This window comes from Saimiri boliviensis, chromosome 6, assembly GCF_048565385.1.
Source record: "Saimiri boliviensis isolate mSaiBol1 chromosome 6, mSaiBol1.pri, whole genome shotgun sequence".
Taxonomy (NCBI): Eukaryota; Metazoa; Chordata; class Mammalia; order Primates; family Cebidae; genus Saimiri; species Saimiri boliviensis.
In genome coordinates this window covers 129,577,297-129,604,639 of record NC_133454.1, presented here as the reverse complement: position 1 = coordinate 129,604,639, position 27,343 = coordinate 129,577,297, and the positions used below count along the sequence as shown (strand labels likewise).

The 27,343-nt window shown below is 46.3% G+C and overlaps 1 protein-coding gene across 10 annotated transcripts in view; it reads right to left on the bottom strand.

The window, feature by feature from the left end:
* Positions 1-10,961: 10,961 nt before the first annotated feature.
* PPFIA1 (PTPRF interacting protein alpha 1) overlaps positions 10,962-27,343 on the bottom strand; it is a 122,166-nt gene continuing 105,784 nt past the window's right edge. For 6 of the 10 annotated variants that reach the window (XM_074401815.1, XM_039471531.2, XM_039471529.2 and 3 more), the window contains 7 exons: positions 22,537-22,712; positions 22,352-22,449; positions 19,590-19,765; positions 17,988-18,056; positions 16,682-16,847; positions 13,165-13,235; positions 11,248-12,362 (listed from right to left, as the gene is read on the bottom strand). In XM_074401815.1, the coding sequence (XP_074257916.1) occupies positions 13,177-13,235; positions 16,682-16,847; positions 17,988-18,056; positions 19,590-19,765; positions 22,352-22,449; positions 22,537-22,712 (744 nt within the window). In that variant the 3' untranslated portion in view covers positions 11,248-12,362; positions 13,165-13,176. Of the gene's footprint in view, positions 12,363-13,164; positions 13,236-16,681; positions 16,848-17,987; positions 18,057-19,589; positions 19,766-22,351; positions 22,450-22,536; positions 22,716-27,343 lie in introns of all 10 variants that reach the window. The other 4 variants (XM_039471528.2, XM_039471533.2, XM_074401816.1 and 1 more) reach the window with 3 other exon arrangements.

Genomic DNA, 27,343 nt, shown 5'->3' with positions numbered 1-27,343 from the left:
ATATAAAGTGAACATGTCAAATATTTAATTTAACTCCAAAAATACATCATAAGATTTTACGAATTATTTAAAGAATTTGGCCAGATGTAGTGGCTCACGCCTGTAATCCCAACACTTTGGGAGGCCAAGGCAGGAGGATTGCTGGAGGTCAGGAGTTTGAGACCAGCCTGGGCAGCATGGCAAGACTGTGTCTCTACGGAACAACAACAACAACAAATTTAAAGAAAAAAATTAGCCAGGCATGGTGGCATATACCTGTGCTCCAAGCTACCCTGGAGGCTGAGGCAAAAGGATCACTCCAGCATGGGCAATGGAGACCCTGTTTCAAACAAAAACAAAAAATGAGACCAAAAAACCCAAGGAAGTCAAAAGAATGCTGAAATGAATTTGCAAAAACTAGTCTATGTCTAGTGCAATGGTCAATTGCATTTAACTGGACACAGCTAATTTGCGTTTTCTGTGGACAAAGATTGTTGGCCAGGCTGGTAATCCCAGCCCTTTGAGAGGCAAGGCCAGAGGATTGCTTGAGCCCAGGAGTTCAAGACCAGCCTGGGCAACATAGCGTCTCTGGAAAAAAAAAAATTTTTTTTTTTTTTTACATTGCCGACTTTTTTTTTTTTTTCTTTCTTGAATTTTTAGAGACGGGCTGGAGTGGAGTGGCGCAATCATGGCTCACTGCAGCCTCCACCTCCAGGGCTCAGGCAGTCCTCCCACCTCAGCCTCCCAAGTAGCTGTAGCTGGAACTACAAGCACATGCCACCACACTTGGCTAGTCTTTAAAAATTTTTGTAGATACTGGGTCCTGCTATGTTCCTAATGCTGATTTCGAACTCCTGAGCTCAAGTGACCCTCCTGCACTGGGGTTCCATGTGTGAAGCACCACATGGCCAGGCCACAGTGCTGCCTGTTTTTGAAAGGTTAATTTCTGCCTCTATAGAGGTATGAAACTGTCTAGTCAAAAAAGCAGCCTTGTGACTGCATTGATCCAGCACAAGCCCCTCCTCTCAAGGTCCTCACTACGTCACACCTTTTGCCATAAAAGGTCATAGTCACAGGTGCTGAGGGTTAGGCCACGGACATATCTTTGGGTGCCCAGATAAATCTTCTATTAAGATTAGAAAAATGAATTTTTAGGTTGAAGAAAATGCATTTTATTCAAGAACACATTTAAAGAAAATATAGCGGCTGGACGTGCTGGCTCACGCCTGTAAATCCCAGCACTTTGGGAGGCTGAGGCGGGTGGATCAGCTGTGGTCAGGAGTTCGACACCAGCCTGACCAACATGGTGAAACCCTGTCTCTACAAAAGTACAAAAATTAGCCGGACATGATGGCAGGTGCCTGTAATCCCAGCTACTCGGGAGGCTAAAGCAGAAGAATCACTTGAACCTGGGAGGCGGAGGTTGTAGTGAGCCGAGATTGCGCCGTTGCCTGGGGGAGAGAACGAGACTCCGTCTCAAAAAACAAAAAAAAAAGAAAGAAAATATAGCCATATATTTTTCCTTACAGTAACCTAATTATGAAATATAATTTTTACTTTTTTCATGGAAGAAGGGGACCACAAAGGTGAAAAAAACCATAATTTGGCCTCACAGGCCATCCAGATTTGAACGGCAGGTGACTGAAGGGGCCCTGGAGAAGGCTCCAGGGGGAGGCGTCTTGACTGAGCGTGACAGATGTGGGTACTGGAGGCCAAATAGGGCACAAACAGGGCAGGCATGCCCGGAGAAGCAGGGGCCTCACATGTGAAGAGCTACCACGATGAGATTGTTCAGCCAGGATAGTCCATTTTATTTTCAAAACAGCTTTACAAGCCGGAAATCATTTTTGTAAGACCAGATTGATTGACATATAATTCACATAAAATTCAGTACACCCATCTCAGTGTTTTGGGGTTTTTCTTGTAGTGTATTCACAGGGTTGTACAGCCATCACCACAGTCTAATTTTAGAACATATACCCCCCGCAAAAGAAACCCTACTCATCAGCAGTCAGTCCCCTGCGTCCCGTCTCCCAGCCTGAGCAGCTGTGAATCCACTTGCAGCCAGTGAGGTGGACATTATTGCTTCCATGTTACAGAGAAGGAAAGCTAAAACTCCCAGCTGACTTTTCAGCAGGAGGGCAGTGTTCGTGGTTTAGAAAGTCCAGTCTGCGGCCGGACACGGTGGCTCACACCTGTAATCCCAGTACTTTGGGAGGCTGAGGTGAGCGGATCATGAGGTCAAGAGATTCAGACCGCTCCGGCCAACATGGTGAAACCCCATCTCTTCTGAAAATACAAACATTAGCCAGGCATGGTGGCACATGCCTGTAATCCCAGCTACTCGGGAGGCTGAGGCAGACTGAGGTCCCAGCTACTCCCTTGAACTTGGGAGGTAGAGGTTGCAGTGAGCGGAGATCGTGCCACTGCACTCCAGCCTAGTGACAGAGTGAGACTCCATCTCAAAAAAAAAAAAAGACCAGTCTGCTGCCAGGTGAAGGGCAGGCTACTTCACAGCGGCTCCCAGGGAGAAAGGGGTGGGGCATTCTTCTACATGCCCATTGCGCTCCTTCAGGAGAGTGTGGCAGAGACTGAGGCTGGCCACAGAGGAATTACACAGACAATGTCAAATTTGCAAAGCAAAAAGTATAGCTGTGCTCAAAAGCAAGTAGAGCCTGAGTGCGGTGACTCACACCTAGAATCCTGGCAATTTGGGAGGCTGAGGCAGGTGGCTCACTTGAGGTTAGGAGTTTGAGACCAGCCTGGCCAGCACAGTGCAGCCCTGTCTCCACTAAAATTACAAAAAAAAAAAAAAAAAGAAAAGAAAAAGAAAAACAACCAAAAAAATAGCTGGTGGCTGGGGCATAGTGGCTCATGCCTGTAATCCCAGCACTTTGAGAGGCCGAGGCAGGCAGATCACCTGAGGTCAGGAGTCCAAGACCAGCCTGACCAACATGGTAAAACCCCGTCTCTAATAAAAATACAAAAGTTAGCCGGGCATGTTGGCAGGCACCTGTCATCCCAGCTACTTGGGAAGTTGAGGCAGGAGAATTGCTTGAATCTGGGAGGTGAGCTGAGATCACACCAGTTGCATTCCAGCCTGGGCAATAGTGTGAGACTCCATCTCAAAAAAAAAAAAAAAAAAAAAGGTTGATATCTCTGTGAGCCAGAAATGAAGAGAAATGCAGAGTGCTGAGTGGGCCTGGAACTGCAGAGCTGCGGGGCCAGGGTCACTCATGCTTGTGAAAGAAAGCTGAAAAGCAGCACGCAGCCGGGGCGTGCTAGTGGTCACAGCTACTTGGGAGGCCGAGGTTGGGGGGACCACTTGAACCCAGGCGTGCCAGAGCAGCTGGAGCAACGTGGTGCGACCCTGCCTCAAAAACTAAAAGCAAAGGAAAAATTTTAAAACCCAGGTAGCCAAAGAGGGATGTCTAAACAGCCTTATGTCCAGGATCTGAGCAAACCAGTCCCTGACTTGGGGTGCAGATGGGACCTGGCGCATTGCACCACCACGCAGGGCCATAGGACTCCGCACACAGGCGACAGACGTGGCTGTCCACCCAGCGCCCCCACCCTCCTTGGTACTAAGTGGGCGTGTGGATGTGGCTGTCCAGCTCCACTCCATTTCCCAGCTGCCCTCGGAGGCAGGAGCTGCCACGTGGCCGGGTCCTCGCCCATGGAACGCGAGGGGAAGTGACATGCATGACTCCTGAGCCTGGACCGTCATACCTCCCGGGGCCGCCCCTACCTCAGATCAGCTTCCCAGGCTACTACAACACACGATGACACACTCAGGGCCTCAGACAACACAAGTGCGTGCCCTTCCCTTCCAGAAGCTGGAAGTCTGAAACCTGTTGCATGGGCTGAAGTTACGGTGTCCGTGAGGCTTGTTCCTTTTGGAGACGAGCCTGAAAGGGGAGGCTCCATCTGTGGCCTCTTCAGTTCCTGCGTCACTCAGACCCATGCAATGGTCTGCACACCTGTTTTCTCTGCATATGGACATGTCTCTTTGCCCCCCTATTACAAGAACACCTGGGATCGCATTTGGGACCCACCCAGAATATCCAGGATCATCTTCCTGTCTCAAGATCCTGATTTCGTCACATCTGCCGACTCCTTTGGCCACGGAAGCAACACTCACGTGTTCTGACGGTTAGGATGCAGACGTATTTGGAGGCCATTATTCAGCCTGCCACTGGTGACAGACGCGACCTTGGAAACCGTGTTGAAGACTGCAGAGCCCACCAGCCTGCGTCCCTTCACCACTGCACGGAGCAGAGCTTCCTGACTGCCCCTTTCTCCTCCTCTGCCTGACCTGGATGTACACCCTGGCCTGTGGCATGAAAGTGAGAGAGAATCCTGCTGTGTTTAAGAAGCCGTTGTGTTTGGAGTCTATTTGTTCCTGATGTTTAGCCCACCCTAATACAGAGAGCTTGAGGCAGCTGCAGGACGGGAGACAGCGTCATACACAGTGAGGAAGAGAGAAAATGGAACATTTCCAGCTTAAAACGAACCTAGAATGTAAGTTCCAAAGCAAATGTGAAAATAATACTAAATAAGAAAGCCAAAGGCCAGGCACAGTGGCTCATCTTGGGAGGCCGAGGCAGGCAGATTGCTTGAGCTCAGGAGTTCAAGACCAGCCTGGGCAATGTAGTGCGACCCTGTGTCTACAAAACGTTAAAAAAATTAGCCGGGTTGGTGGCCTGTGCCTGTAGTCCCAGCTGCGTGGGAGACTGAGGCAAGAGGATCATCTGAGCTCAGGAGGTCAAGGCTGCAGCGAACCATGATTTCACCACTGCACTCCAGCCGGAGTGATAGAGGGAGACCCTGTCTCAAAATGTAAAATAAATAGGAAAGCCAATACTGTGAGCAGTGGGAACATGAATTATTAAAGTTGAGTTTTATATGTAGAACGTGAGAATGACTTTCAAATATGTATGTTTGGAACCAGGCCCATGTGGCTCATGCCTGTAGTCCCCGCTACTCAGAAGGCTGAGGCGGGAGGATCCCTGAACTCGGTGTTAAGAGTTCAAGGGTGTAGTAAGCTATAGTCATGCCAGCACACTCCAGCCTTGGTGACAGAGTGAGTCCCTGACTTAAAAAAAAAAGGAGGGGGGGGGTAGGGAGCTGAGCACAGTGGCTCACGCCCGTAATCCCAGCACTTCAGGAGGCCAAGGCCGGCGGACCACCTGAGGTCAGGAGTTCAAGAGCAGCCTGGGCAACATGGTGAAACCCTGTCTCTACTAAAAATACGAAACTTAGCCAGGTGTGGTGGTGGGTGCTTTAATCCCAGCTACTTGGAAGGCTGAGGCAGTCCACTAGATTCTTTTGGTCAGGCAAGTCACTAAGGGCAGCCCAGGTTTGGGGAGGGGAGTTAGGCTCTTACCTTTCACTGGGAGGAGTAGCAGGGAATTTGCAGCCTGGCCCTTGGCGCCCTGAAGGTTTGCTGCAGATCACTGGCATGTAGATGGGCTGATGGGAGAAGAGGTGCACACATGTATTTACTATGTGTGCACGGGAGCCTTCAGAATGGAGACCCAGCCCCACGGTGAGGCACAGACGCTCATCCAGGCCTGGCTAAGCTGCCTTATTTTGTTGTTGTCTGTTGTTTTGGGCTTTTAGCAGCCCAAAGCCATGGTTTTTAGTTTCTGTCTCTAGTGATAAATCGAAAAGAGGGATGAGGAGGGGCTTTACTGGCTCAAGCAGAAACAAACTAAGAGAAACAGAAACTGTTTTCTTCTTGGACACCACCGTCAGGTGTTGCGGGCTACAGAATGAACGAGGGCTTGGATCCTGGCAAATCGGGGTCTGGGAGGGTGGGAGGAAGAGGCCTGGCTAGCCAGCGGGCTCGTGTTACAGAGATGAAACCTCACAAGTAGAAGTCATCAGAGATGATAAATGGCTCTTTTCAGACCTTTCAAGGTGTTCTGTGCTCAGTTAACCTCTCCTAGATCCAGGGGAGGCCTGGCTGCATTGATGGAGATTCTCTACAATGTGAATTTCCCTGACAGTAGACTGCTTGGCAAGGCCACTTCTCTGTTGGCCATGTAAGAGCCATTTCAAGATAATGTCAGAAATACAGTTTGGGGTAAATGTTTCTGTTGTTGCGACAGAGTCTGGCTCTGTTGCCCAGGCTGGCGTGCGGCAGCATAATCACAGCTCCCTGCAGCCTCCACCTCCCGGGCTCTCCTGCGTAGCCGGGACTACAGACACACACCACCACGCCGGGCTAGTTTTTGTACTGTTTGGAGAGATGGAGTTTTGCGACGTTGCCCAGGCTGGTCTTGAACTGATGAGCTCAAGCGATCCACCCACTTTGGCCTCCCAAAGTGCTAGGATTACAGGCATGCGCTACTGCACCCAGCTTGGGGTAAATTCTTTTGATTTCCTTCAGTATCACTGCTTGTAAGAAACATCCTAATTTAAGATGCCAAAATGTAAAAAAATGGTCACAGTGAGGAAGGAGGCCCTTAATCACCCTTAATCCTCTTAAGTATCTAAGACCGCTTCCCCCTAGCCTTCTGCATTGCATTTCAATAGGAAAGGTAAAACGTAGCAGACTGGGGCCGCCCTTAAGCCCTAGAGATCGCAGGCATGGTATGGAGGGATCTTTCCGGAAGGCATCGTTTTTTGCTTAAACACGATCAGACCCCCACCTAAGTCACGTGCCCCACGTCTGCTTCACGGATCAAGACGTTTTCACATGTAATTTCTAAGATTGTAAGCCACTGCTCCCGGCCAAATAAACACTACTTCCCTCCCAGTTCAGTGTTGGAGAGGTTTGTTTGCGGCCGCTCCTGCTCCAGTAGCAGAATTGATGAACTGTAGTGTGGATGGGGTGTGCTGGGTTGTGATGTAAAATATTTCAGCTGTGGGCTGCAGTCAGAGTTTGAAACTGGGCAAAATTACGGTAACGAAGTGAAGGGGTAAGAAGCAGCATTCTCAGACATCCAAAGACAAAGACAGTGTATCGCACAGAAGGTCTGCCCGAGACAACTGTTAGAAATTGTTGGCCAGGCATGGTGGCTCACGCCTGTAATCCCAGCACTTTGGGAGGCCGAGGCAGGTGGATGATGAGGTCAAGAGTTCAAGACCAGCCTGACCCAAGATGGTGAAACCCCGTCTCTACTAAAAATAATACAAAAATTAGCCGGGTGCGGTGGCAGGTGCCTGTAATCCCAACACTTGGGAGGCTGAGGCAGGTGAATCACTTGAACCTGGGCAGCAGAGGTTGCAGTGAGCTGAGATCATGCCACTGCACTCCAGCCTGGGCGACAGAATGAGCCTTAGCCAAAAAAAAAAAAAAAAAACCCGAAATTTTTTGTATTTTGTTTTTGAGATAAGGTCTTGCTGCATTGCCCGGCTGGAATATAGTGGCACAGTCGTAACTCACTACAGCCTCAACCTCCAGAGCTCAAGTGGTCCTGCCACCTCAGCCTCCAGAATAGCTGGCACCACAGGCATGAGCCACCACACCCTGCTAATTTTAAATTTACTGCAGAGGCAGAGCCTCACTACGTTGCCCAGGCTGGTCTTGAACTCCTGGCCTCAAGCACTCCTACAGCCTTGGCCTCGAAAAGTGTTGGGATTACAGGTGTGAGCACTGCGCTCAGCAAAAATTTTATTATGGGAAATCTCACACAAATGTGAAGGTGGATTAAAAAACCGTCATGAACACATCACCCATCTTCAACCATCATCAGTCCACATGGTCAGTATTTAGTCCATAAGCAGATCCCTCCGCCTCTACGATTATTTTAAAGCAAATCCCAGGCATCATGTTATTTCCACTGTGAATACTGGGGAATATCGTCTTACCATGTGCCCCCTGTGTTGTGATCAGAGTATCCCACTTGACCCAGCAGTAAGTAATATTTATAGTCAATAATGAAAACAGAGAACATGCATTTGACCCCAGCAGTTCGACTTAGTTAGGAGACCAGGAGCAGGGATGGGAGGTGCCAGGTGCTAAAATTCTCATCAGTCACAATGAGAAGCCACTAGACCAGGCCCAGCACGGAGGAAGCAGGAAAAGCAGGAGGCCACACTGAGCGCGTACCATCTGGGAGTAAGAAAGCCAACAGGAGGAATAGCCAGATCCATTCCCCAAGTTCTAGGGAGCGGGGAGGAAGAGGAAGGACAACGGCACGGGCTGCTGGTTTTGTTTTTGTTTTTACTTTAAATGATGTGCATGTATTACTTTGATTGTAACAAAAAACTTAAAAATGAAAAGAGGGCGCGGGAGAATCGGTGATTCAACTCTAGGCTTTGTAACGCTCCCCTTCCTAAGTTGGATTGCTTTTGATTAATGAGCGCATTTTGGCCTGTTTGAAGGTGAGAGCTGTGTAGCATGAGGCAGCGTCATGCTTGTCAACTGCCCTTCGTCAGGAGTGAAAAACTGTACTCTGTTGGCTTCTTCTGAGGCCAGTTGGCAAAACCTATTTAAAATATTCACAAGGAGCTGGTGCATTGTAGGGTCCAGCCCTCCAGGGTCCTGTGAGCCCCTCTCTGCTGGTGCGGGATGAGAAACTGGAAATAAAGACACAAGACACAGAGATCAAGAGAAGAGTCTGGGCCCAGGGGTCCACTGCCCACCAAAGCGCGGAGTCCGGCAGTGGCCCCGAGTGCCTGGACGCTCTGACTTGTATTGAGTACGAGGCAGGGGCAGGGCAGGTAGGGCGTGGCCCTGGCGGTCAGTGGTAGGGTCAGGTCCATCACGTGTCTTGGAGACAGGGGCCCAGGACTTTCAAGTAGTCGAGGCGAGGAGAAAACCTAATGTGTCATCACCTTTCCCATGCTTGTCAAGAAAGAACAAAGACATTAAGATTTATATTACTTTTACTGATCCTATCTTCTAAGAAAAAGAGGAACCAGGTGCAGAAGTGGATCATGAAAGTAGCCACGGAACATGGCCAGTGAAGCGCAGCCTCACGTGGAGACAGTTAAGCCCCCAGATGTCTGTGCGCGTCCCGTCAGGCCTGCAAGAGCTTGGAGGAGCGGACTTTCCTCCTCACTCCCCAGAGGAAGGAGACGTCTCAGACACCTGGGACGTCTCCTTCCACAGCTGGCTAAACGGCGGGCGCTTTCCCAGCGCTGGCACTGCCACACAGCCGAGGCGCCCTCCAGCAGCCCTTATGCGGGCGTTGACAGAGGGCTTAGAGCGTCTTGCGTCAGGATCACTTTGTTCACCATGTCACCTCAGTTCCATCCTTCATAACCCGGTCATCATCAGAAAAAGGTTCTATGAGTCTATTTCTGTGATTATATATGAATAACCGTGATTACTTATGACATGTAGGAATAACTGTGTGACTCTGTCTCTAATTCCTTTCTAGTTCTGTATTCATATGGCTGAGGCTCCAGAACCTTGCCTTGGCACCTGCGGGGTCTCCCCGCCCCGCAGTGCATGACAGGTCACACGAAGAAAGTGGGTGTTGATATTATCTGATACAGGTCCGTTTGCACTTGTGTTCTCTGAAACTGTCTGGGGTTTTGTTCATAGGAGACGGTAAGTAAGCAGCGTGAACGTGAAACAGCTCTCAGCATTTCTGGTGTGTGATGCAGGCCTCCCTAGAGCCGCTTCTCCTCCCTTTACACCCCTGGGCTGCACCCTGGATGCACACAGGATTAGAAACGCTTTTTACTAGAAGGGTGAAATAATTTTGTTTTACTGTGGTCCCTCCAGCACCGAGAGGAGTCTGGTGCAGAGCCGCTCGGAGTGGAGAGGGAACCCTCCTGCTGCGTCTTTTGCCAGGTGCTGCTTTGCACAGTCACGTAGGAAGATGAACAGTCCTAGATGCCAGCCCTATTGGCATGCCAAGTGTCGTTTTATTTTAAAATATCTTCACCCTTTTTTTTTTTGTAAAGAAGGGGGTCTCACTATGTTGCCTGGGCTGGTTTCAAACTCCTGGCCTCAAGTGATCTTCCCAGCTCGGCCTCCCAAAGTGCTGGGATTACGGGCGTGAGCCACTGCCCCCAGTCCCTTTTTTTCTGGAAGTTTTAAGATACCTGAGGCATGCCTTTGTTCAGCCAAAACGAACTATTAGATGGAAAAAAGCAGGAAGCACTACATTACGTTTTAAATCTCACACTTAACCTCAATAACTAGGAAATGTAGAAAACAAGGCTTTCCCTACATTAAGTGGGAAGATGAGCAAACACAGGTTCTAAACAGGAGAGCACCGAACACCCCTGACGGCTGCCCGGGACATGCTGACCCACGTGACGACACGTGCCCCTCAGAGGAGGTGTCAGCTCGGAGACAGAGGGAGGAAATGGGAGACCAGGGTGGCATCGGCAGTGTCCGCTGACCCCCGCTCCAGCTGGGGTGGTGTTGGCTCAACGGCGACACTGTCTGAGGTGGGAAGAGGGGAAGGGCCAGCCACTTGCTGGTGCCTGGCTTTCCTCTTGGGCATCAGCTTCCAGCCCTGCAGCCTGAGGGGACTGAGCTCCCCCACTTACACAGGTGGGCCCTGCTTGACTCCCCCAGCCCGTCAGCTTGTCGCCTCCGCTCTGCCACACTGGGCTGGGTGTGAGCTGTTAGGGAACCAGGCTTCCGGATTTCCAGGGGCCATCGGTGTGGAAGGATGCGGCCCTGGGAGCTACGTCATGAGCAGGCAGGAGTGCGAAGCCTGCGATGAGGAAGGATGCGATCTGCGAAACGGCAGAAGGGATGCGCACGCACGTGTCGTCCACTGCCTCGGCCCGGCCTTTCAGCCCTGGATCAAGGGCTGTCCCCAGCCACCCTACCCGCAGACCGTGTGTGTGAGCCCACACGTGTGCATCTGACACCAGGCCCCTGTCTCCTGCGCTGATACGGGCTCGGGACCTCCAGAGCCGCGGGCGGGATGACGCCCTCCACCTGCACTTCCATCTCCTGGCTGTTCTGTCGACTGACTTGTGTAAGACAATTTTCATACGGGGACCCTGCCTTCCAAAACAACTATGGCCAGTTTCAATGCAATCACAGTGTATTCTCAGCATTCTTCATTGGCAGTGGAAAATGCTTCAGTACTTTATTGAAAGAAAGCAATAAATAATACTGTGATAAAAATAGTTCAAAAGTAGACTGTACATACTTTGTTACATAATCAGGAAGTTCACAAAAGATTAGAAAAACAGAACAGTAACAATGAATTGTACAAGTAAATTAAAAGCAGAAACCAAATGTGAAAGAGGCTGCCTCTATCTCTGTATCTGCTGCACAATAAATACCACGCCATGGTCTGACACGCTTTGCTGGCTTTTTAATATGCCATTTAAAAAGCCACATTTGCAACTTACACAATCCACAATGGCTATATCATCAAAGTCTAAAAATGTCCCACTAGGTTCTTTCTTTAAACATGTTTACAAACAAATGTAAAAAGATGATTTACGTAAGAAAAATAAGGCCTTTATTAGAGTTGCTCTACACGGTTTTCTGGGTCTCCTGCCTCGTCCGCTGTGTGCACAGACTTGCAGGATGAGAGCACGGTGCCGGCTGACTGGCCCTAATTGGGCTCCATGGGTGTCTCTCTCCGCCCACGCCCAAGGAGGAGAGGCAGGGAAGAGGGTGCAGGGGCTGGGCTGGTCCCAGGTGACCCCATCCCGAGCCTCTCCAGTGAGAGAACTGCTCCCAGCTCCCAGCCTCTGTCAGCCACTGAAGACAAGCTCCGCAAACCCAGAGACGAGGCTAGGAAAGCGTTAACCAGTGCTGGGGTTTCTCAGAGTGTCATGATAGTCTTTTCAGTCCACACTTTATTAGAAGCTGGTATTTAACACCAGCTATTTTAAATCTGTTCACGCTGCGGAATAAAGCATTTCTTGCTAGAAAAAGTATACTTAAGGTCAGTCATTAAAATACAACAATTGCTTGAAATTAGGTATGCGTATTTCAAAATGATTGCTGTAGAGCTAGGTTGCATCTGTAAAGGATAATGCACATTGCTTCTGTCATAACTTTATAAACGTAGTAAAATCCTTTGTCATGGTTTACCATTAAAAAATTAAACAATAATTACAATAAATGCATAATTTACAAAAGCCCTATATTTGTTCATAGGATTTATACATACAAGCATTACAGTACATTCATTTGAAAGACTAAAATTAGGTATAAGAACATGATTTGAAAGGATATTTATAGCCTGGATATACATGAAAAAGTAAGTAACTATATAAATGAAGAGTCATAAGTTTACATAAATATAAGAAACATTAAATTCTAAAATATTTTCTCTATGGTATTTATGAATTTTTCACTAATTAAAAACTCTGTAATAAAATATCTTAGGGTCCATATAACAAGTATTAACAGATTAAAGATTCCATTGGATTCTAAAATGTCGTCTTTGTTGGATTCAAAATGCTGCGTAATCATCTGTAGAAGTAGTGTGGGTAAACTGGAAAATAAACACAAACAAAAAAACAGTTCTTACTACAGGCCAGGCCGCACTAATGAACGGGCGCTTCTGACGCTGGGGCCCCACGTACCCGCAGCGCGCCTCCCCCGGGACCCCTCACTTTCTGTGCCACAGCTGCTGAGAATCACTGGATGGAACATCACAGGCTGTGCACGTTAATGAGAACTCCTTGGCTGACTTCATTTGGGCTTATATCTGCAAGTTATCAATTAAAAATAAAAGACGAACAAACCAGTCGAATACTCCAGCGGAGACCTTAAAGTTGCTTAGAGCAGCAAGGAGAGAGCAGGCCACTCAGCAGGCGGAGGCCAGTGTTAGGAAGCAGTCTCTCCACACTGAAGGCTGTTAGTGTCACACCCTCGTACAGCCTGATGAAACTTGATACATAATTAACCATGACACTTTGCGTTTGCTTCATTGAAGCAAGCTTAGGAATTACACCGCTGTGCATGATGAGGCCAGTGTGCCAGAGACTGCCTCCTGACGTGCTCTGCCATGTTCTGCTCGGCCTGCTCCACGCTGAAGACATCCGCGGACAATTAAAATGAGTCAGCGTTTTGGGGTTTAAGGAAAAGGGGGAAATACAAGAAGACGCACTGACCTTTTTATGATCGACTGTAACAATGAAACTATCTTAATGGTATGGAGAGTGTGTCTATTTGAAATTCCCCACACACTGCATTGGCTTTCATGGCCCACACCCCTAGCCTGGCACTGCAGCCCCGACGACTCGTGCTGTGCCTCTGAGCCATCTCGGGGGGTTATGGTGCTCTCTACTCACCAACAGGAGACTTTAGCAGGAGTAAGTCCTGACTGTAGCAGAATCCAACCTCTGTGTTCCTGATACATTGCCTGTTTCAACAGCCACGAGAGGAAGCGTGCAAACACAGCGTGCGGTTAGTCTTAGAACATCACATGGGGGCACAAGTAGACACATATCTTCACACCTACAGCAGCGCCTACGGAGGGACCTGGGGGGAGCTGCCTGAGTGGGTGGGATGGAGCCAGAGAAAAATGCAAGTGTCACCCGGTGGTGGCTCTCCCCAGCTCCCCAGGAGCTCCCGGAGACTCTGGAACACTACTCTGAAATACTAAGCACCAAATGGTACAGTAACAATTTCAAAATGCACATCTACGTAAACGACACCTACTTAGAGTGATCCCTTTGTCTCTTACTAAGCTCTACATCCATAGGCCAGTGGGGCTTCCTCTCTGCCCCGAGTGCTCCGTCTCTAACAGGTGTGAAGTAAACAACCAAGCAGCGCTGCTGACGCGCCCAGCCACACCGAGCGCAGAGGCAGACGACGTCGGGCACAAGGCCAGCCTCAGACGGGGTGAGAACCTTGCTGCTCAGCACTGGCTGTGGTATCTGGAAAGCCCTACCCTTTCTTCCCAGGGGATGAGCAGAGCAGGTGAAGAGGTCTGGCTGCAGGGATGGGGCACTGGCCGGGGTGTGGGCTGAGGGCTGATCTAGAAACTGATGGCCAGCCTCACCTCCTACCAGAAATATTCATCATAGAGACCACAGATTTTTTTGGTTCTTACTCAGGAAACACTGTGTGGCCATAAGTAAGCCTGATTTCCGTGAACGGCCTGGATTGTAAGTTTGTACAAATCAGAAGCAGGTGCCGGCTGCTCCCGGCATGTGTTGTTTTTCCACAGGTGTACCGGGAACACTCAACATCCTGCATGGTTCCAGCAAAGCCGCTGAGACAGTTGGACTGTTGGTGAGGACAGATGATCTTCACAAATCCTCTGACCCTAAGAGCCTGGGAGACCTGCTGGAGTGTACCCCGCATTCCCCTATTTTAAAAGCCATTAAAACAATCCATTTTGCTGGAGATGGTGGCTCATGCCTGTAATCTCAGCAATTTGGGAGGTCAATGCAGGAGTATTGCTTGACCCCAGGAATTCAAGACCAGCCTGGGCCACATGGTGTAACCCCATCTCTCCAAAAAATTCAAAAAATTAGCCGGGTGTGGTGGTGTGCACCTGAGTTCCCAGCTATGTGGGAGGCTGAGGTTGCAGTAAGCTGAGACTGAGCCACTGCACTCCAACCTGGGCAACAGGGTAAGACCCTGTCACAAGGATAATAATCAATTTAGCAGGCTTGTGCCGGAGCCATTTATGTAAAGGTAAAAAGTCTTCTTTATAATAAATTCCCTACACCTTTTCCTAGGTTTACTTTACTTTTTTTTTTTTTTTTTTGAGATGGAGTTTTGCTCTTGTTGGCCAGACTGGAGTGCAGTGGCATGATTTTGGCTCACTGCAACCTCCACCTCCCAAGTAGCTGGGAGTATAGGTATATGTCCCCATGCCCAGCAAAGTTTGTTGTATTTTTACTAGAGATGGGGTTTTGCCATGTTGGCCAGGCTGATCTGGATTTCCTGACCTCAGGTGATCCACCCACCTCGGCCTCCCAAAGTACTGGGATTACAGGCGTGAGCCACCATGCCCGGCCTAGGTTTACTTTTCATTCATCCGAACTCTCATTCTTAATATTCCTGTTAACATTTGACAAGGGGAATGTGATTTATCAGAAGGAAAACTGCAATCGAAGCCACAAGGAAAACAAGAAAGCACTCGTGTGGACTCTTCAGGTGACAGAGCTTGAGCTGAAAGCCACGCTACAGTTACACTTTCTAAGAATTATATGCATGATTCTTGGAAGAAAAATGGTAATTTTTTAAAGGTTCCTAGTTAAAAAGATATACTGGATTTTCCCCCTTAATATATTATCAAACTCTGGCAAACAATACATAAATAATATAGCCTTTTACTAAAAATTCCACAAAGTAAGCCATTCACACCCAAAATGTCCAGTTTAACTAAGGTTTTATATAAATGTACTTTTCTTTTGATTTTTATACAAGTGATAAGAGAATAAAATTTATGAACCTACTTATAGGAGGGGCTAATGACAAAAAATTTTGCAAACCCCTCAGCACAGTTTTCAATTATTATTATTATCTTGTAGAGATGGGGTCTCACTGTATTGCCCAGGCTAGTCTCAAACTTGAGCTCAAGTGATCCTCCTGCCTTGGCCTCCCAAAGTGCTAGGATTACTGGCATAAGCCACCATGCCTAATTAGCACTTGAAAAAAAAAGAGTCTCACTCTGTTGCCGAGGCTGGAATGCGGTGGCACAATCTTGGCTCACTGCAACCTCCACTTCCCAGGTCTAAATAATTCTCGTGCCTTAGCCTCCTGAATAGCTCCAATTACAGGCATGTGCCACCACGCCTGGCTAATTTTTGTAGAGATGGCGTTTTGCCATGTTGGCCAGCCTGGTCTCGAACTCCGGGCCTCAAAGATTAGCACAGTTTTTAATGCCACTTCGTTTCCTCCAGTCTGCTTGCTGCCCTCAGAACGGAGAATGAGTGACAGCCGCCTGGAGCACAGGGGCTGCCGAGCAGCTGCCACTGACACAGGCTTAGAACTTCACCAGCTTTATGAATGACACAGTTAATCGTCACAGGTACTCTATGGGGAAAGACACTACTACGATGGCCATTTGACAGATGGGGAAACCGTGGCACAGTGTAGTTAAATGACTTGCTCAAGGTCATGCACCTCCTAGCAGCAGAGCTGGAGTCAAAGCTAGGCAGCCTGGCTCTGCCTTTCATTAGATGAGTGCAAGACTAGAGCTGAGAGACCTGTCAGGAAGCCATGATCAACTGTTAACCTCAAATCAAAGTGGTTGTCAAAGGGGAAAATCCCAAACAGTGCTTGAAATCATGGCGGTGATATGCTCTCTCTGGCTGGTATATTCAAGGGCTGCCTCACTCCACTGGGAACTTCTTGGAGGTAGACATGTGACTGCACAAACAGCAGCAGCAGAGAGGGAAGAAAAGGCAGGCAGAGCTTACGTGAGCTAGAAACTGTGTTACTTCAAACGTACTCAGTTATTTTCTCCGGTGTAGAGAGCACTAAATTCTGTGGTCTGGAAGCTGCTACTACACTGCTTCCTGGAAGAGCTTCCAGCACAGCCTGGCATGTACACGCAGCTACAAGGAGGCCTCAGTCTCCCCGAGAACACGGGCAAGTACTGAGCTTCATTAGTTGGAAAAATATGCTAAGATTCAACTAGACAAAATGTTTTTAAAAATTCTATTATTATGGTTAAACTTTTGTAAACAAATGTTAGAGTTAATTTAAAAACATTTATTTTGGACATGCAACCATACTCAAGTGCCTTGTAACATATTAAAGAGGCTGTTTTAGACCATGATTAATGTTCCAGACAGAAAGCTGCTCATGCTCCCCGCAAGCAGCAGGCTAGCACGACCTACCACGTACCATCCATCTGCATCTTCTTTGGCTGCATAGAGGGTGAAGACATGGAAGAAGTCACCCGGAAGTTTGCAGGGAGCGTCTCTGCTGACCCAGCAGCTAAGCCACGAATGTCCTTTGGTCTAAACTTTTTTCTCCATGAAGGTGCTCTCCTAAAGCTTTTATCATCATCCTGGTAAATTAAAGAATAAACAGCAAGGTTCATTTAAAAACTAAAGGTCAGAGATGGAAAGTTAAATGTTCTTTAAAATGACTGCTGAACTCAAGTACGTTTTCTTGTTCACATGTAGGTAATCCTTTCTTTATGACCACACAGTGTATTGCCCAAACTGGAACTTCAGCATGAAATGGGGCATGGTGATGGTCTGGCTGTGTCTCAGCTAGCCGAGTGAAGTGGGTGCTGGGCCGTGGGGATGCTCCTTCTACCCAGCATCATGGCTGAGTGAGGTGGGTGCAGGGCCGTGGGGATACTCCTTGTACCCAGCATCATGTTCTACTTCTTACGTTGCAGGAATCAGTTTCTTGCTACATAATACATTTTTATTTATCTTAAAAAGTTTATTTTTCATCTTTATTTATTTTTTTACAGACAGGGTCTCGATCTGTTGCCCAGGCTGGAATGAAGTGGTGTGATTATAGCTCACTGTAATCTCGGATTCTTGGGCTCAAGCCATCCTCCCGCCTCAGCCTCCTAAATAGCTAGGACTACAAGTGTGCCCCCACCATGCACAGCTCTAAAAACAAGTTTTAAGCTATAAACAATTCTATCTCATGCCAGGATATGGCCAAGTGCTTCATCTTTAGAGGTGGCTTTCTATTCTCTTTGTCAAACTCAAGTTTTCTTGAGGTCCAATTAAGAGACTCCTAATAGTGTGGAACAAATGAGTCATGGTTTTGTTTAAGGGGAAACTAACACTTTGTGTTTTTAATATACTTCTGAAACACGCTGTCCCCGACCAGTACCGAGGGGCGTGGGAGGCACGCTCTGGACTGCAGTAGGATGCCCGGTGCCCCCACACCCAGCATACAGACTCTGTTCCTCAGCTGCAACCAATGTTTTGTGATGTGAAAAACATTTTTGAGGGAAGTGTCAAAAATTAAATAGCAAAAATAAAAAAAAACTACCTTCTTTAAGTTATTAGTTTTTAAAGGCTTCTGTTAATAAATTTATAAGAGTGAAGCCTAATTTCTAACATCCAGAGGGACTGCCTACCTATAAGATGCCCCAAGTATAACAACTTACATTTCACACACATTTAAACATCTATACACATTTCATACACATTTAAAGAACATGAGGCCAAAAACTTACTTCATCGAACCTTCTATCAGTCCCCATGACCAAAAGGTTGTTAAATTCTCTTTCCAAGACAGCACGAGCCTGAAATAACCAAAGAATAACAAATAAAATTTTCACCAAATCTAACTTAAAGGGTGTTAGCATCATAAATGTTTTTTAAACCAAGACTTAAACTCCTTCACTGCTGGCTGGGTGTGGTGCCTCATGCCTGTAATCCCAGCGCTCGGGGAGGCTGAACCAGGCAGACCACCTGAGGTGAGAAGTCCAAGACCAGCCTGGTCATCATGGTAAAACCCTGTCTCTACTGAAAGTATAAAAATTAGGGTGTGGGCATGGTGGCTCACGCCTGTAATCTCAGCACTTTGGGAGGCCAAGGCAGGCAGATGACTTGAGGTCAGGGGTCTGAGATCAGCCTGGCCAAGATGGCGAAATCCCATCTCTAGTAAAAATACAAAAATTAGCCAGGCATGGTGGCAGCTACTTGGGAGGCTGAAGCAGGAGAATCACTTGAACCTGGGAGGTGGAGGGTGCAGTGAGCCAAGACTGCGCCATTACACTCCAGCCTGGGCAACAAGAGCAAAACTCTATCTCAAACAAAACCAAACCCCCCAAAACAAAAAAACAAAAAAACAACTCCCTCACTGCTATGACTACATGGAACCATAATAATATTTTAAATCAGGGCTTCTAACGTGAAGTCTATGGATGGACCTTTGGGGAAAGGGGTCCACGATCCTTGGAGTCATAATAACAAAGGTATGCTGTGTGGGGTGGTCAGGGGTATTGGCAAAAGATATTCGATGTTCTTTTTCTTTTTTTTTTTCTTTTGAGACGGAGTTTCACTCTTGTTGCCCAGGCTGGAGTGCAATGGCGCGATCTCGGCTCACCGCAACCTCCGCCTCCTGGGTTCAGGCGATTCTCCTGCCCCAGCCTCTTGGTTCTTTTTCTTTTGGGATGGGGTTTCACTCTGTTGCCCAGGCTGGAGTGCAGTGGTGCAATCACAGCTCATCACAGCTTCCACCTCCAAGGCTCAAGTGATCCTCCTGCCTCGGCCTCCCAAGTAGCTGGGACTACAGGTATGTGCTAATATTCCCGGCTAATTCTTTTGTGCTTTTTGTAGAGGCAGAGCTTCAGCATGATGGACAGGCTGGTCTCGAACTCCTGGACTCAAGCAAACTGTCTGCCTGGGCCTCCCAAAGTGTTGGGATTATGGCTATGGGCCACCTTACCTGGCATATTAATGTTCTGTAGAGTAATAAAAGTTCCCTGTTTTTCAAATGAGCCCATGAGTCAAAAAGAATTACATAAGGTGATTACCCATAAAAACAAAATTAATAAAATCTGCATGTGGCACAGCTGACAATACTTCTCCTTCCACTTAAGAACTAAATAATCTACGTCACTCTTCTGAGCACATGGGCTGGAATGAAAAATCCTCCTTATCTGGTTTACTGCAGGACTCTCACTGCTTCCAACAGAAAAGGGAAAGATGACAGACAAAAAACTAGTTGTCTGAGGGTTTTTTTTTTGAGTGTTCTTTCTATTCGAATAACTGTTTATCGTCAGGGTGCCAACTGAACACTGTGAGTGAGACATGGACAGGCTTGGTGTCACCTGTGTGTTCTGTGTCGGAATCTGTAACAGCAGGGCCAAGGTGCTGAAGTCAAAGGTTTCCTCTAAGGCCAGCAGGGCTCCGTGAACACCACTCTCTAGCAGATTGTTTGCATATTCTTTAAGGCCAATTGACAGGATCCAGCGAATCACTCGATCATTGCTCCAAACAAGCACATCTGCAAAAGAATGAGGACGATTCTAAAAGTGACTTCAGAAAGTCTTTATCACACGTACCCTGTAATGCAGGAGAAAGGTTCCCACCACAGTTCCTAATCCTTCCGCTCCTGACAACCACGTGCTGCACAACGGTGTCCTGCCCCTGCTCCATCCTCAGGGAAACTTTCCTATTAGAACTCATCCTTCCAGTGAGCACAAGAGGAATGAAGTTATTATTTCTAGAGAACAGAAAATGATGAGGATCCAGGGATCAGAAGCCAGAGGACTGCAAGAACTTGAACACCTAACATGTATAATAAATGTACTTCATACACAGACTAGAGCGCCTTCTGAAATACTTCATCAGGGATGGAGCGGGCTTCATAATAATACAAACTCTTTGCTCAATTCAACAGAAATCTCTCATTTCTAATCTTGAAGTCTTTGTCTCATTTTAAAATAAGAGAAACTTTAAAATGTCATCCAGCATATTACAGATGCTGCAGAAAATCTTTTCTTTCTTTTTTTTTTTTGAAACAGTTTTTTTGCTCTTGTTGCCTAGGTTGGAGTGCAAGGGCACGATCTCGGCTCAATGCAACCCGTCTCCCGGGTTCAAGTGATTCTCCTGCCTCAGCCTCCTGAGTAGCTGGGACTATAGGTGCACGCCACCATGCCCAGCTAGTTTTTGTATTTTTAGTAGAGATGAGGTTTCACCAGGTTGGCCAGGCTGGTCTCAAACTCCTGACCTCAGGTGATCTGCCCGCCTCAGCCTTCCAAAGTGCTGGGATGACAGGCGTGAGCCACCGCGCCCGGCCCTCTCTTTGTTGACAAGGTCCTACACTCTGTGGCCCAGGCTGGAGTGCAGCCTGGTACCCCCAGAGCTCACTGCAGCCTCAACTTCCTGGGCCCAAGTGGTCTTCTCACCTCAGCCTCCTTAGGAGCTGGAACTACAGGTACGTGCCACCAAGCCCAGCTAATTTTTTGTAACGACAGTCTCACTATGTTGCCCAAGCTGGTCTCCAACTCATGGGCTCAGATAATCCTCCTGCCTTGGCCTTCCCAAGTACTGAGATTACAGGCATGAGCTCCCAGGCCTGGCCACAATAGCTTATCTTATGCAAATTTATAAATCATTAATTTTGCTCTATTAGATCTAAAAATAGCCACTCTATAAAAATATATGCAAATGATCACTAATCACTTCCAAAGACAGTTTCTGTCTATTGTAAAAAGATGCAAAATAGATAGAGAAAACTAAACAGATGGGCATATTTCAATTCCAATGCCCTGTTCTGGATAAAGTCCATACATATACACATATTGTATAAATGTCAACTGAGCGTTTTCCTCATGATTCACATTAACTCAATCATGAGTGGAGACTTTCCTGCAACGGGGCCATCCAACTGTATCTTTATCCTTAGTTTCTTTCTTAGTAAGAACTGGGGATGAAAACAGCGCTCAGACTGACAGGGATAAGGCAAAGATTAAATAAGCCAACTCCTGATGGCAGAGAACAGTGGCACCTCCTCACTGTTCAGTGAGATTTGCCTCTTCTTATCATTATTATTAGTGATTTCCTTGCATTACAAGAATTCTGGGAGACACTACTCTGAGCTCAATGTTCACTGTCTAACTTTAAAAAGCAAATTCTGACTGGGTGTGGTGGCTCACACTTGTAATCCTAACACTTTGGAAGGCCAAGATGGGGGGGTGTCCTGAGCCCAAAAGTTTGAGATCAGCCTAGGCAACATAGTGAGACCCTGTCTCTACAAAAAAAAAAAAAAAATCCAGGCATAGTGGAGCACACCTGTAGTCCCAGCAGCTACTATGGTGGCTAAGGCAGGAAGAGCCCTTGAGCCCAGGAGTTCGAGGCTATAGTGAGCGAGCTGTGATCACACCACCGTACTCCAGCACAGCCTGAGCTAGAGAGCAAGACCTTGTCTCCAAAAAAAAAAAAAAAAAAGAAAAGAAAAAGAAAAAAATTAAATTAATAAAATAAATAAATTTCTGTCCATGGTCTCAGAGGAGCACTGAGTGAGGGCTCTCCAACAGAGAAGAGAACACCATGTCTCCCGGATGAGCGTCCCACGTCCTCCAACGGCCTCCCTGGCCTGTGTTTTCTAATTGAAACGCCCTTTCCTTACTCTAGGCAGCTCCTGCTCCTCCTCCAAGGACCGGCTGAAACGAGCGTGCTGCGTCTCCACCCTGGGAGCAGAACCGCACAGTCCTCTCCTGTGAAGCCCCCAGTCATATTTCTCACACTTGAATCAAGTGAGCTTGGCTCTGTCGTTATCTAACAGTGTGGAACAGCATTTCGGAGAGGCGTCCACGGGGCTCGATAAAGGAAGGCTCTCAGGTCATAGGGGGTGACTAGCCTGAGACATTTCGCCTCCAGACTGATGTGTGAGGGCACAGGCCAAAGTCCTCTGGCTGTGGAAGAGGATCTCAAAGCACTCATCGGCATCCAGCCCTCCTCTGCAATGACACCAGACTAGTTTCCACTTAAAGCCTTTCTTCGTTTTTTGAAAAATAGGAAGTCACTGAGGCTGTGAATACACCAGCAGGTAGGAGTGAATGGAATCAATTAAGCGTCATGTACTAGCCTTTTATTTCATTCTGACTTTCTTCTCTTTTTCTTTCCAGTTCTTTCCGGTCATAATTTAACCTTCTCAGGCACATAATTCCACACTGGAAACTGTTTCTATTTGCAAGAAAAGAGAGCAAGATTTAGAGATGGTAACAGTGAAAAATCTTAGTCAATTAGTAAGAACTACCTATATTAAGTTACCTGTGAAAACTGTCGACCATTTTCAGCTGCCCTCGAAGGTCTTTCTTGGTCAAGTGGTCCAGCATCCTGGCGTCCACAAGGCACTCCATGAAATAGCTGCGGTACTGGGGGAGGCCCAGGCTGGGGAGCCACTCGTTGCCAATCCACTCGTGGTTCATGTCCCCATAGGCAAGTGTCTGCTTTTGATAAGCGGAAAAGGTCACTTATGGAGGGAGTCTCAAAAGCAGTTTAAATAATTTTTTAATGAATTTTTAATTTCTTACATATATTCTCAAAGGCTAATGATAATTTTATAATTTCAAAATAATTTTATCTCTTCTTCTCACCTTTTAAATTTATTAGTCAAATTTTTATACAAAAGGAATCATAACATTAAAAATATATGCCTCGACGTGATAAATTTAACTTTTTAATCAAACTACAAAAAAAGTGTAACTGGCTACAAATTTCCTCTCTGAAATAGTTTTTAAGATAATAATATGAGAACAAAGATTGATCACGACTCATGAACAAGTTTGAAGGCCTGATTCAACTCTACTTACTGAGATTATCTCTGGTTGGTTTACATTTTATTTTGAACACTTTGTTTTCCTAAGTAGAATCTATTTCAAAGTCAGTACAAGTGTGTTAAAAAATCGTTTTAGAAAAGAGAGAAAACAACAACCAATAGGACTGAATGGGGAAATCCACATTTGTAGTTGAAAAAACTCAACACTTCTTTCTCATAACAATTGATTAAAGAAGCAAAAAGAGAAAAAAAATAAGAACATAGAAAATCTAAACAAACAACACTTAACCAACTTGACCTAACTGATGCTTTATAGAACACTCAACAAGAGAACAGATACTCTTTGAAAGTCTGTATAGAATTTTGCCAAGACAGACAAATCTCAACATATTTAAAGAGACTGAAATTAAAGTACATTCTCTTGACTGCAACAGAATTAAATTAGAAATCAACAATAAAAAGCTATCTAGAACCCCCACTAAATATTTGAAAATTAGCATATATATAAATATATATATATTTTTTGATATGGAGTCTTTCCTCTGTCTCCCAGGCTGGAGTGCAGTGGGCATGATCTCGGATCACCTCAACCTCATCTCCCAGGTTCAAGTGATTCTCCCGCCTCAGTCTCCCGAGTAGTGGGATTACAAGCATGAGCCACCACACCCGACTAATTTTTGTATTTTTAGAAAAGACAGGATTTTGCCAGGTTGGTCAGGCTGGTCTCCAACTACTGACCTCAAGGGATCCACCCACATTGGCCTCCCAGAACTGCTAGAATGACAGGCATGAGCCACCAGCCCCACCAGAATATATTTTTAATTGAAAGAAAATAAAAACAATATATTCAAAAATTGTGAGGAACAGTTAAAGCAATATTCCGAGAGCAAACACCACGTCAAAGGATTATCAATGCAGAAAGACCTTGAAAATCAGTGATCCAAGAGTCTGCTTTTAAAAATTTACATTAGGCTAGGTGCAGTGGCTCACACCTGTAATCCCAGCAGTTGGGGAGGCCGAGGCAGGTGGATCACATGAGGTCAGGAGCTCAAGACTAGCCTGGTCAACACAGTGAAACCCCATCTCTGCTAAAAATACAAAAATTAGCTGGGCATGGTCATGCAGGCCTGTAGTCCCAGCTACTCAGGAGGCCGAGGCAGAAGAATGGCTTGAACCTGGGAGGCAGAGGTTGCAGTGAGCCAAGATCGGGCCACTGCACTCCAGCCTGGGGGATAGAGCCAGACTCTGTCTCAAAATAAAAAAAATAAAAATAAAAACTTAAACTAGAAGAACAAATAAAATCCAGAGCAAGCAGAAGGAAGAAAGTAAAAAAGCAGAAATCAATGAAACAGAAAACAGAAAAATAATAGCAAATAAGCCAGTGAAACGAAAATCTGGTACTTCATAAATAGCAATCAAATTAACAAACCCCAACTGGACTGGATAAGACAAAACAGAAAACATAAATCACCACTATCAAGAATGAAAGAGGGAACCAGCCTGGCCAACATGGCGAAACTTCATCTCTACTAAAAATATAAAAATTAGCCAGGCGTGGTGGCACACGGCTGTAATCCCAGGTACTCGGGAGGCTGAGGCAGGAAAACTGCTTGAACCCAGGAGGCGGAGGCTGCAGTGAGCCGAGATAGTGCCACTGTCCTCCAGCCTGGAAAACAGAGCGAGACCCTGCTTCAAAAAGAAAAGAAACAGAAAGGAGGGAGGGATGGAGGGAGGGAGGGAAGAAAGGGGAGGGAAGGAGGAAGGGAGGGAGGGAAACAAAGAAAGAAAGGAAAGAAGGAAAGAAGGAGGGAAGGAGGGAGGGAGGGAGGGAAGGCAGGCAGGCAGGCGGGAGTAAAGGATGGACGCCAGATGTGGTGGCCCATGCCTGTAACTTCAGCTACTCCGGAGACTGAGGTGAGAGGACAGCTTGAGCCCAGATGTCTGAGACCAGCCTGGGCAACACAGCGAGACCCTGTCTCAAAAACGAAACAACAACACATGAGGGGACATCAATACAGATTCAAAAGACACTGAAAGAATACGGAACTACTATGAACAATTTTAAGCAACTTATTTCTTAAAAAATAAACTAGCAAAGCTAACGAGAAACGGGTAACACATACCTCTACTAGAGCCTGAGGTTATAATTATAGATCTTCCAACATATAAAAATGTCTGCCCAAGATAGCTTCACTGGTGAATTCTACCAAACATTTATCAAAATAAATAAATAAATCACCACAATTCGACATGAAGTCTTCCAAAAAAGCTTGAAACACCTTATCTCATTCTATGAGGCCAGCATTACCGAGAGCAAAACCAAAGACGTAACAAAACTAGAGATCAATACCGCAGACACAGATCCACAAACACATAAGAAAACATTGCCAAGTCAACAGTATAGTAAAAGAATACGATACCATAACAAGTATGGCTTATTCTAGAAATGTAAGTTGATTCAACATTTGAGAAGAAAAAAAATCAATAAAACTCTCACCATGTGAAGAGACTGAGAAAACCGTAACATCATCTCAAAAGATTCAGAGAACGCATTTGACAAGAGTTGTGCTCATTTATGGAACTTCAAGCATTCCAGAAATGTAAAAAAAGTGCCTCAACTGGATAAAGGGCATCTACAAAAACCCTAAAGCCAGCACCATACCTAATGTAAAAGACTGAATGCTCAGCTGGGCCTGGTGGCTCCTGCCTGTAATCCCAGCACTTTGGGAGGCAGAGGTGGGCGGGTCACTTGAGGTCAGGAGTTTAAGAACAGCCTGGGCAACACAGTGAGATCCCGTCTCTTCAAAAAAAAAAAAAGGACAATGTGTTTCTCCTAAGATAAGGAACAAACTAAGGATGTCTACTCTCACCATTTTCATTCAACACTGTATTGAAAATCCTAGCCGCTGTAATAGGTCAAGAAAGAGAAATAAAAAGCACATAAATTGCAAAAAAAAAAAAAAAAAAAAAAAAATTGTCTTTACTTGCAGACAACACAATTTTCAATGTAGAAAAGAAATCTACAAAATAGCTATCAGAAAGTAGGTTCAAGCAAGGTTACAGGATACAAAGACCAATAAAAATGAACTATATTTCTAAATACTAGCAACGCACTGAAAACTGAAATTTAAAAGTACCATTTGCAATGGCATCAAACCTGTAAAATCCTCAGGGATAAATCTAACAGAATGCATGCAAAACGTGTACAATGAGCAAGAACTAAACACATTATATACACACACATATTGGAGGAAGTACCTGAGATACCTGAAGTCTCCAGCTGAGGAAGACTAAGTTAGGGTCACAGGAATTCTGTAGTTACATTACAGGATCTTGGTAGTGACTCTCAACTAACACCATGTTGGTCTTGAAACTATGGCTTCCAGCATCATTTGTTATTTGGTCCAAGCTAGAAGCAAAACTAAAATTCTAGCAAATAATGTTTAAATTCTAATAGAAAAAAAAAATGCTTCACTACTTTCTCTAAAAAGAAAGTAAGAAATATGCCAAACATTTTTGGGCCACATGAAGATATCTAGCAGTATCACCATGCTTTTTTCACTCTTCTAAACCTGAATCTTACAGGCCTAATATTTATTTATGTATTTTTTTGAGACAGGGACTCGCTCTGTCACCCAGGCTGGAGTGCAGTGGCACACTCTCAGCTCACTGCAACCTCCACTTTGCAGGCTCAAGCCATTTTCCAGCCTCACCCTCCCAAGTAGCTGGGACTACAGTCTCCAGCCACCAACGCCTGGCTAATTTTTGTATTTTTTTTTTGTAGAGACAGGGTTTCCCCATGTTACCCAGGCTGGTCTTGAACTCCTGGGCTCAAAGTCATCCACCTGCCTCGGCCTCCCAAAGTGCTGAGATTACAGGCATGAGCCACCGCGCCTGGCCCAGGCCTGTTATGTGTAGCATGGATATCTGGTATTATTATTCTCTTGCTTGCTATGTACTCTTAAATGGGGAAAGTAAACAAAGGAACCGTCTAAATAGAAAACTGCATGGAAGCAGAACCCTACTTGTTTCTGTTTTCTCATTATATGCTCTGCTCAGCCTCCTGAAGTGGCTGACAACATAAACTCCCAGAAGGGTCAGGTTCCATCCCAGGGAGACTCACCTCGTTTCTCCTGGGCTGCCATAGCAGCCTTTTGAAAAAAAACTTACCAGGTGAGCTCACAGTCAAGAGAACATCGGAACTAGAAGAGATACCCACTGCACAGTGTTTACTGCCATCACTGAAACAGTCACAAGTACAACTCAGCTTTATGAACTCCCTGAAATGGGAGCTCCGTG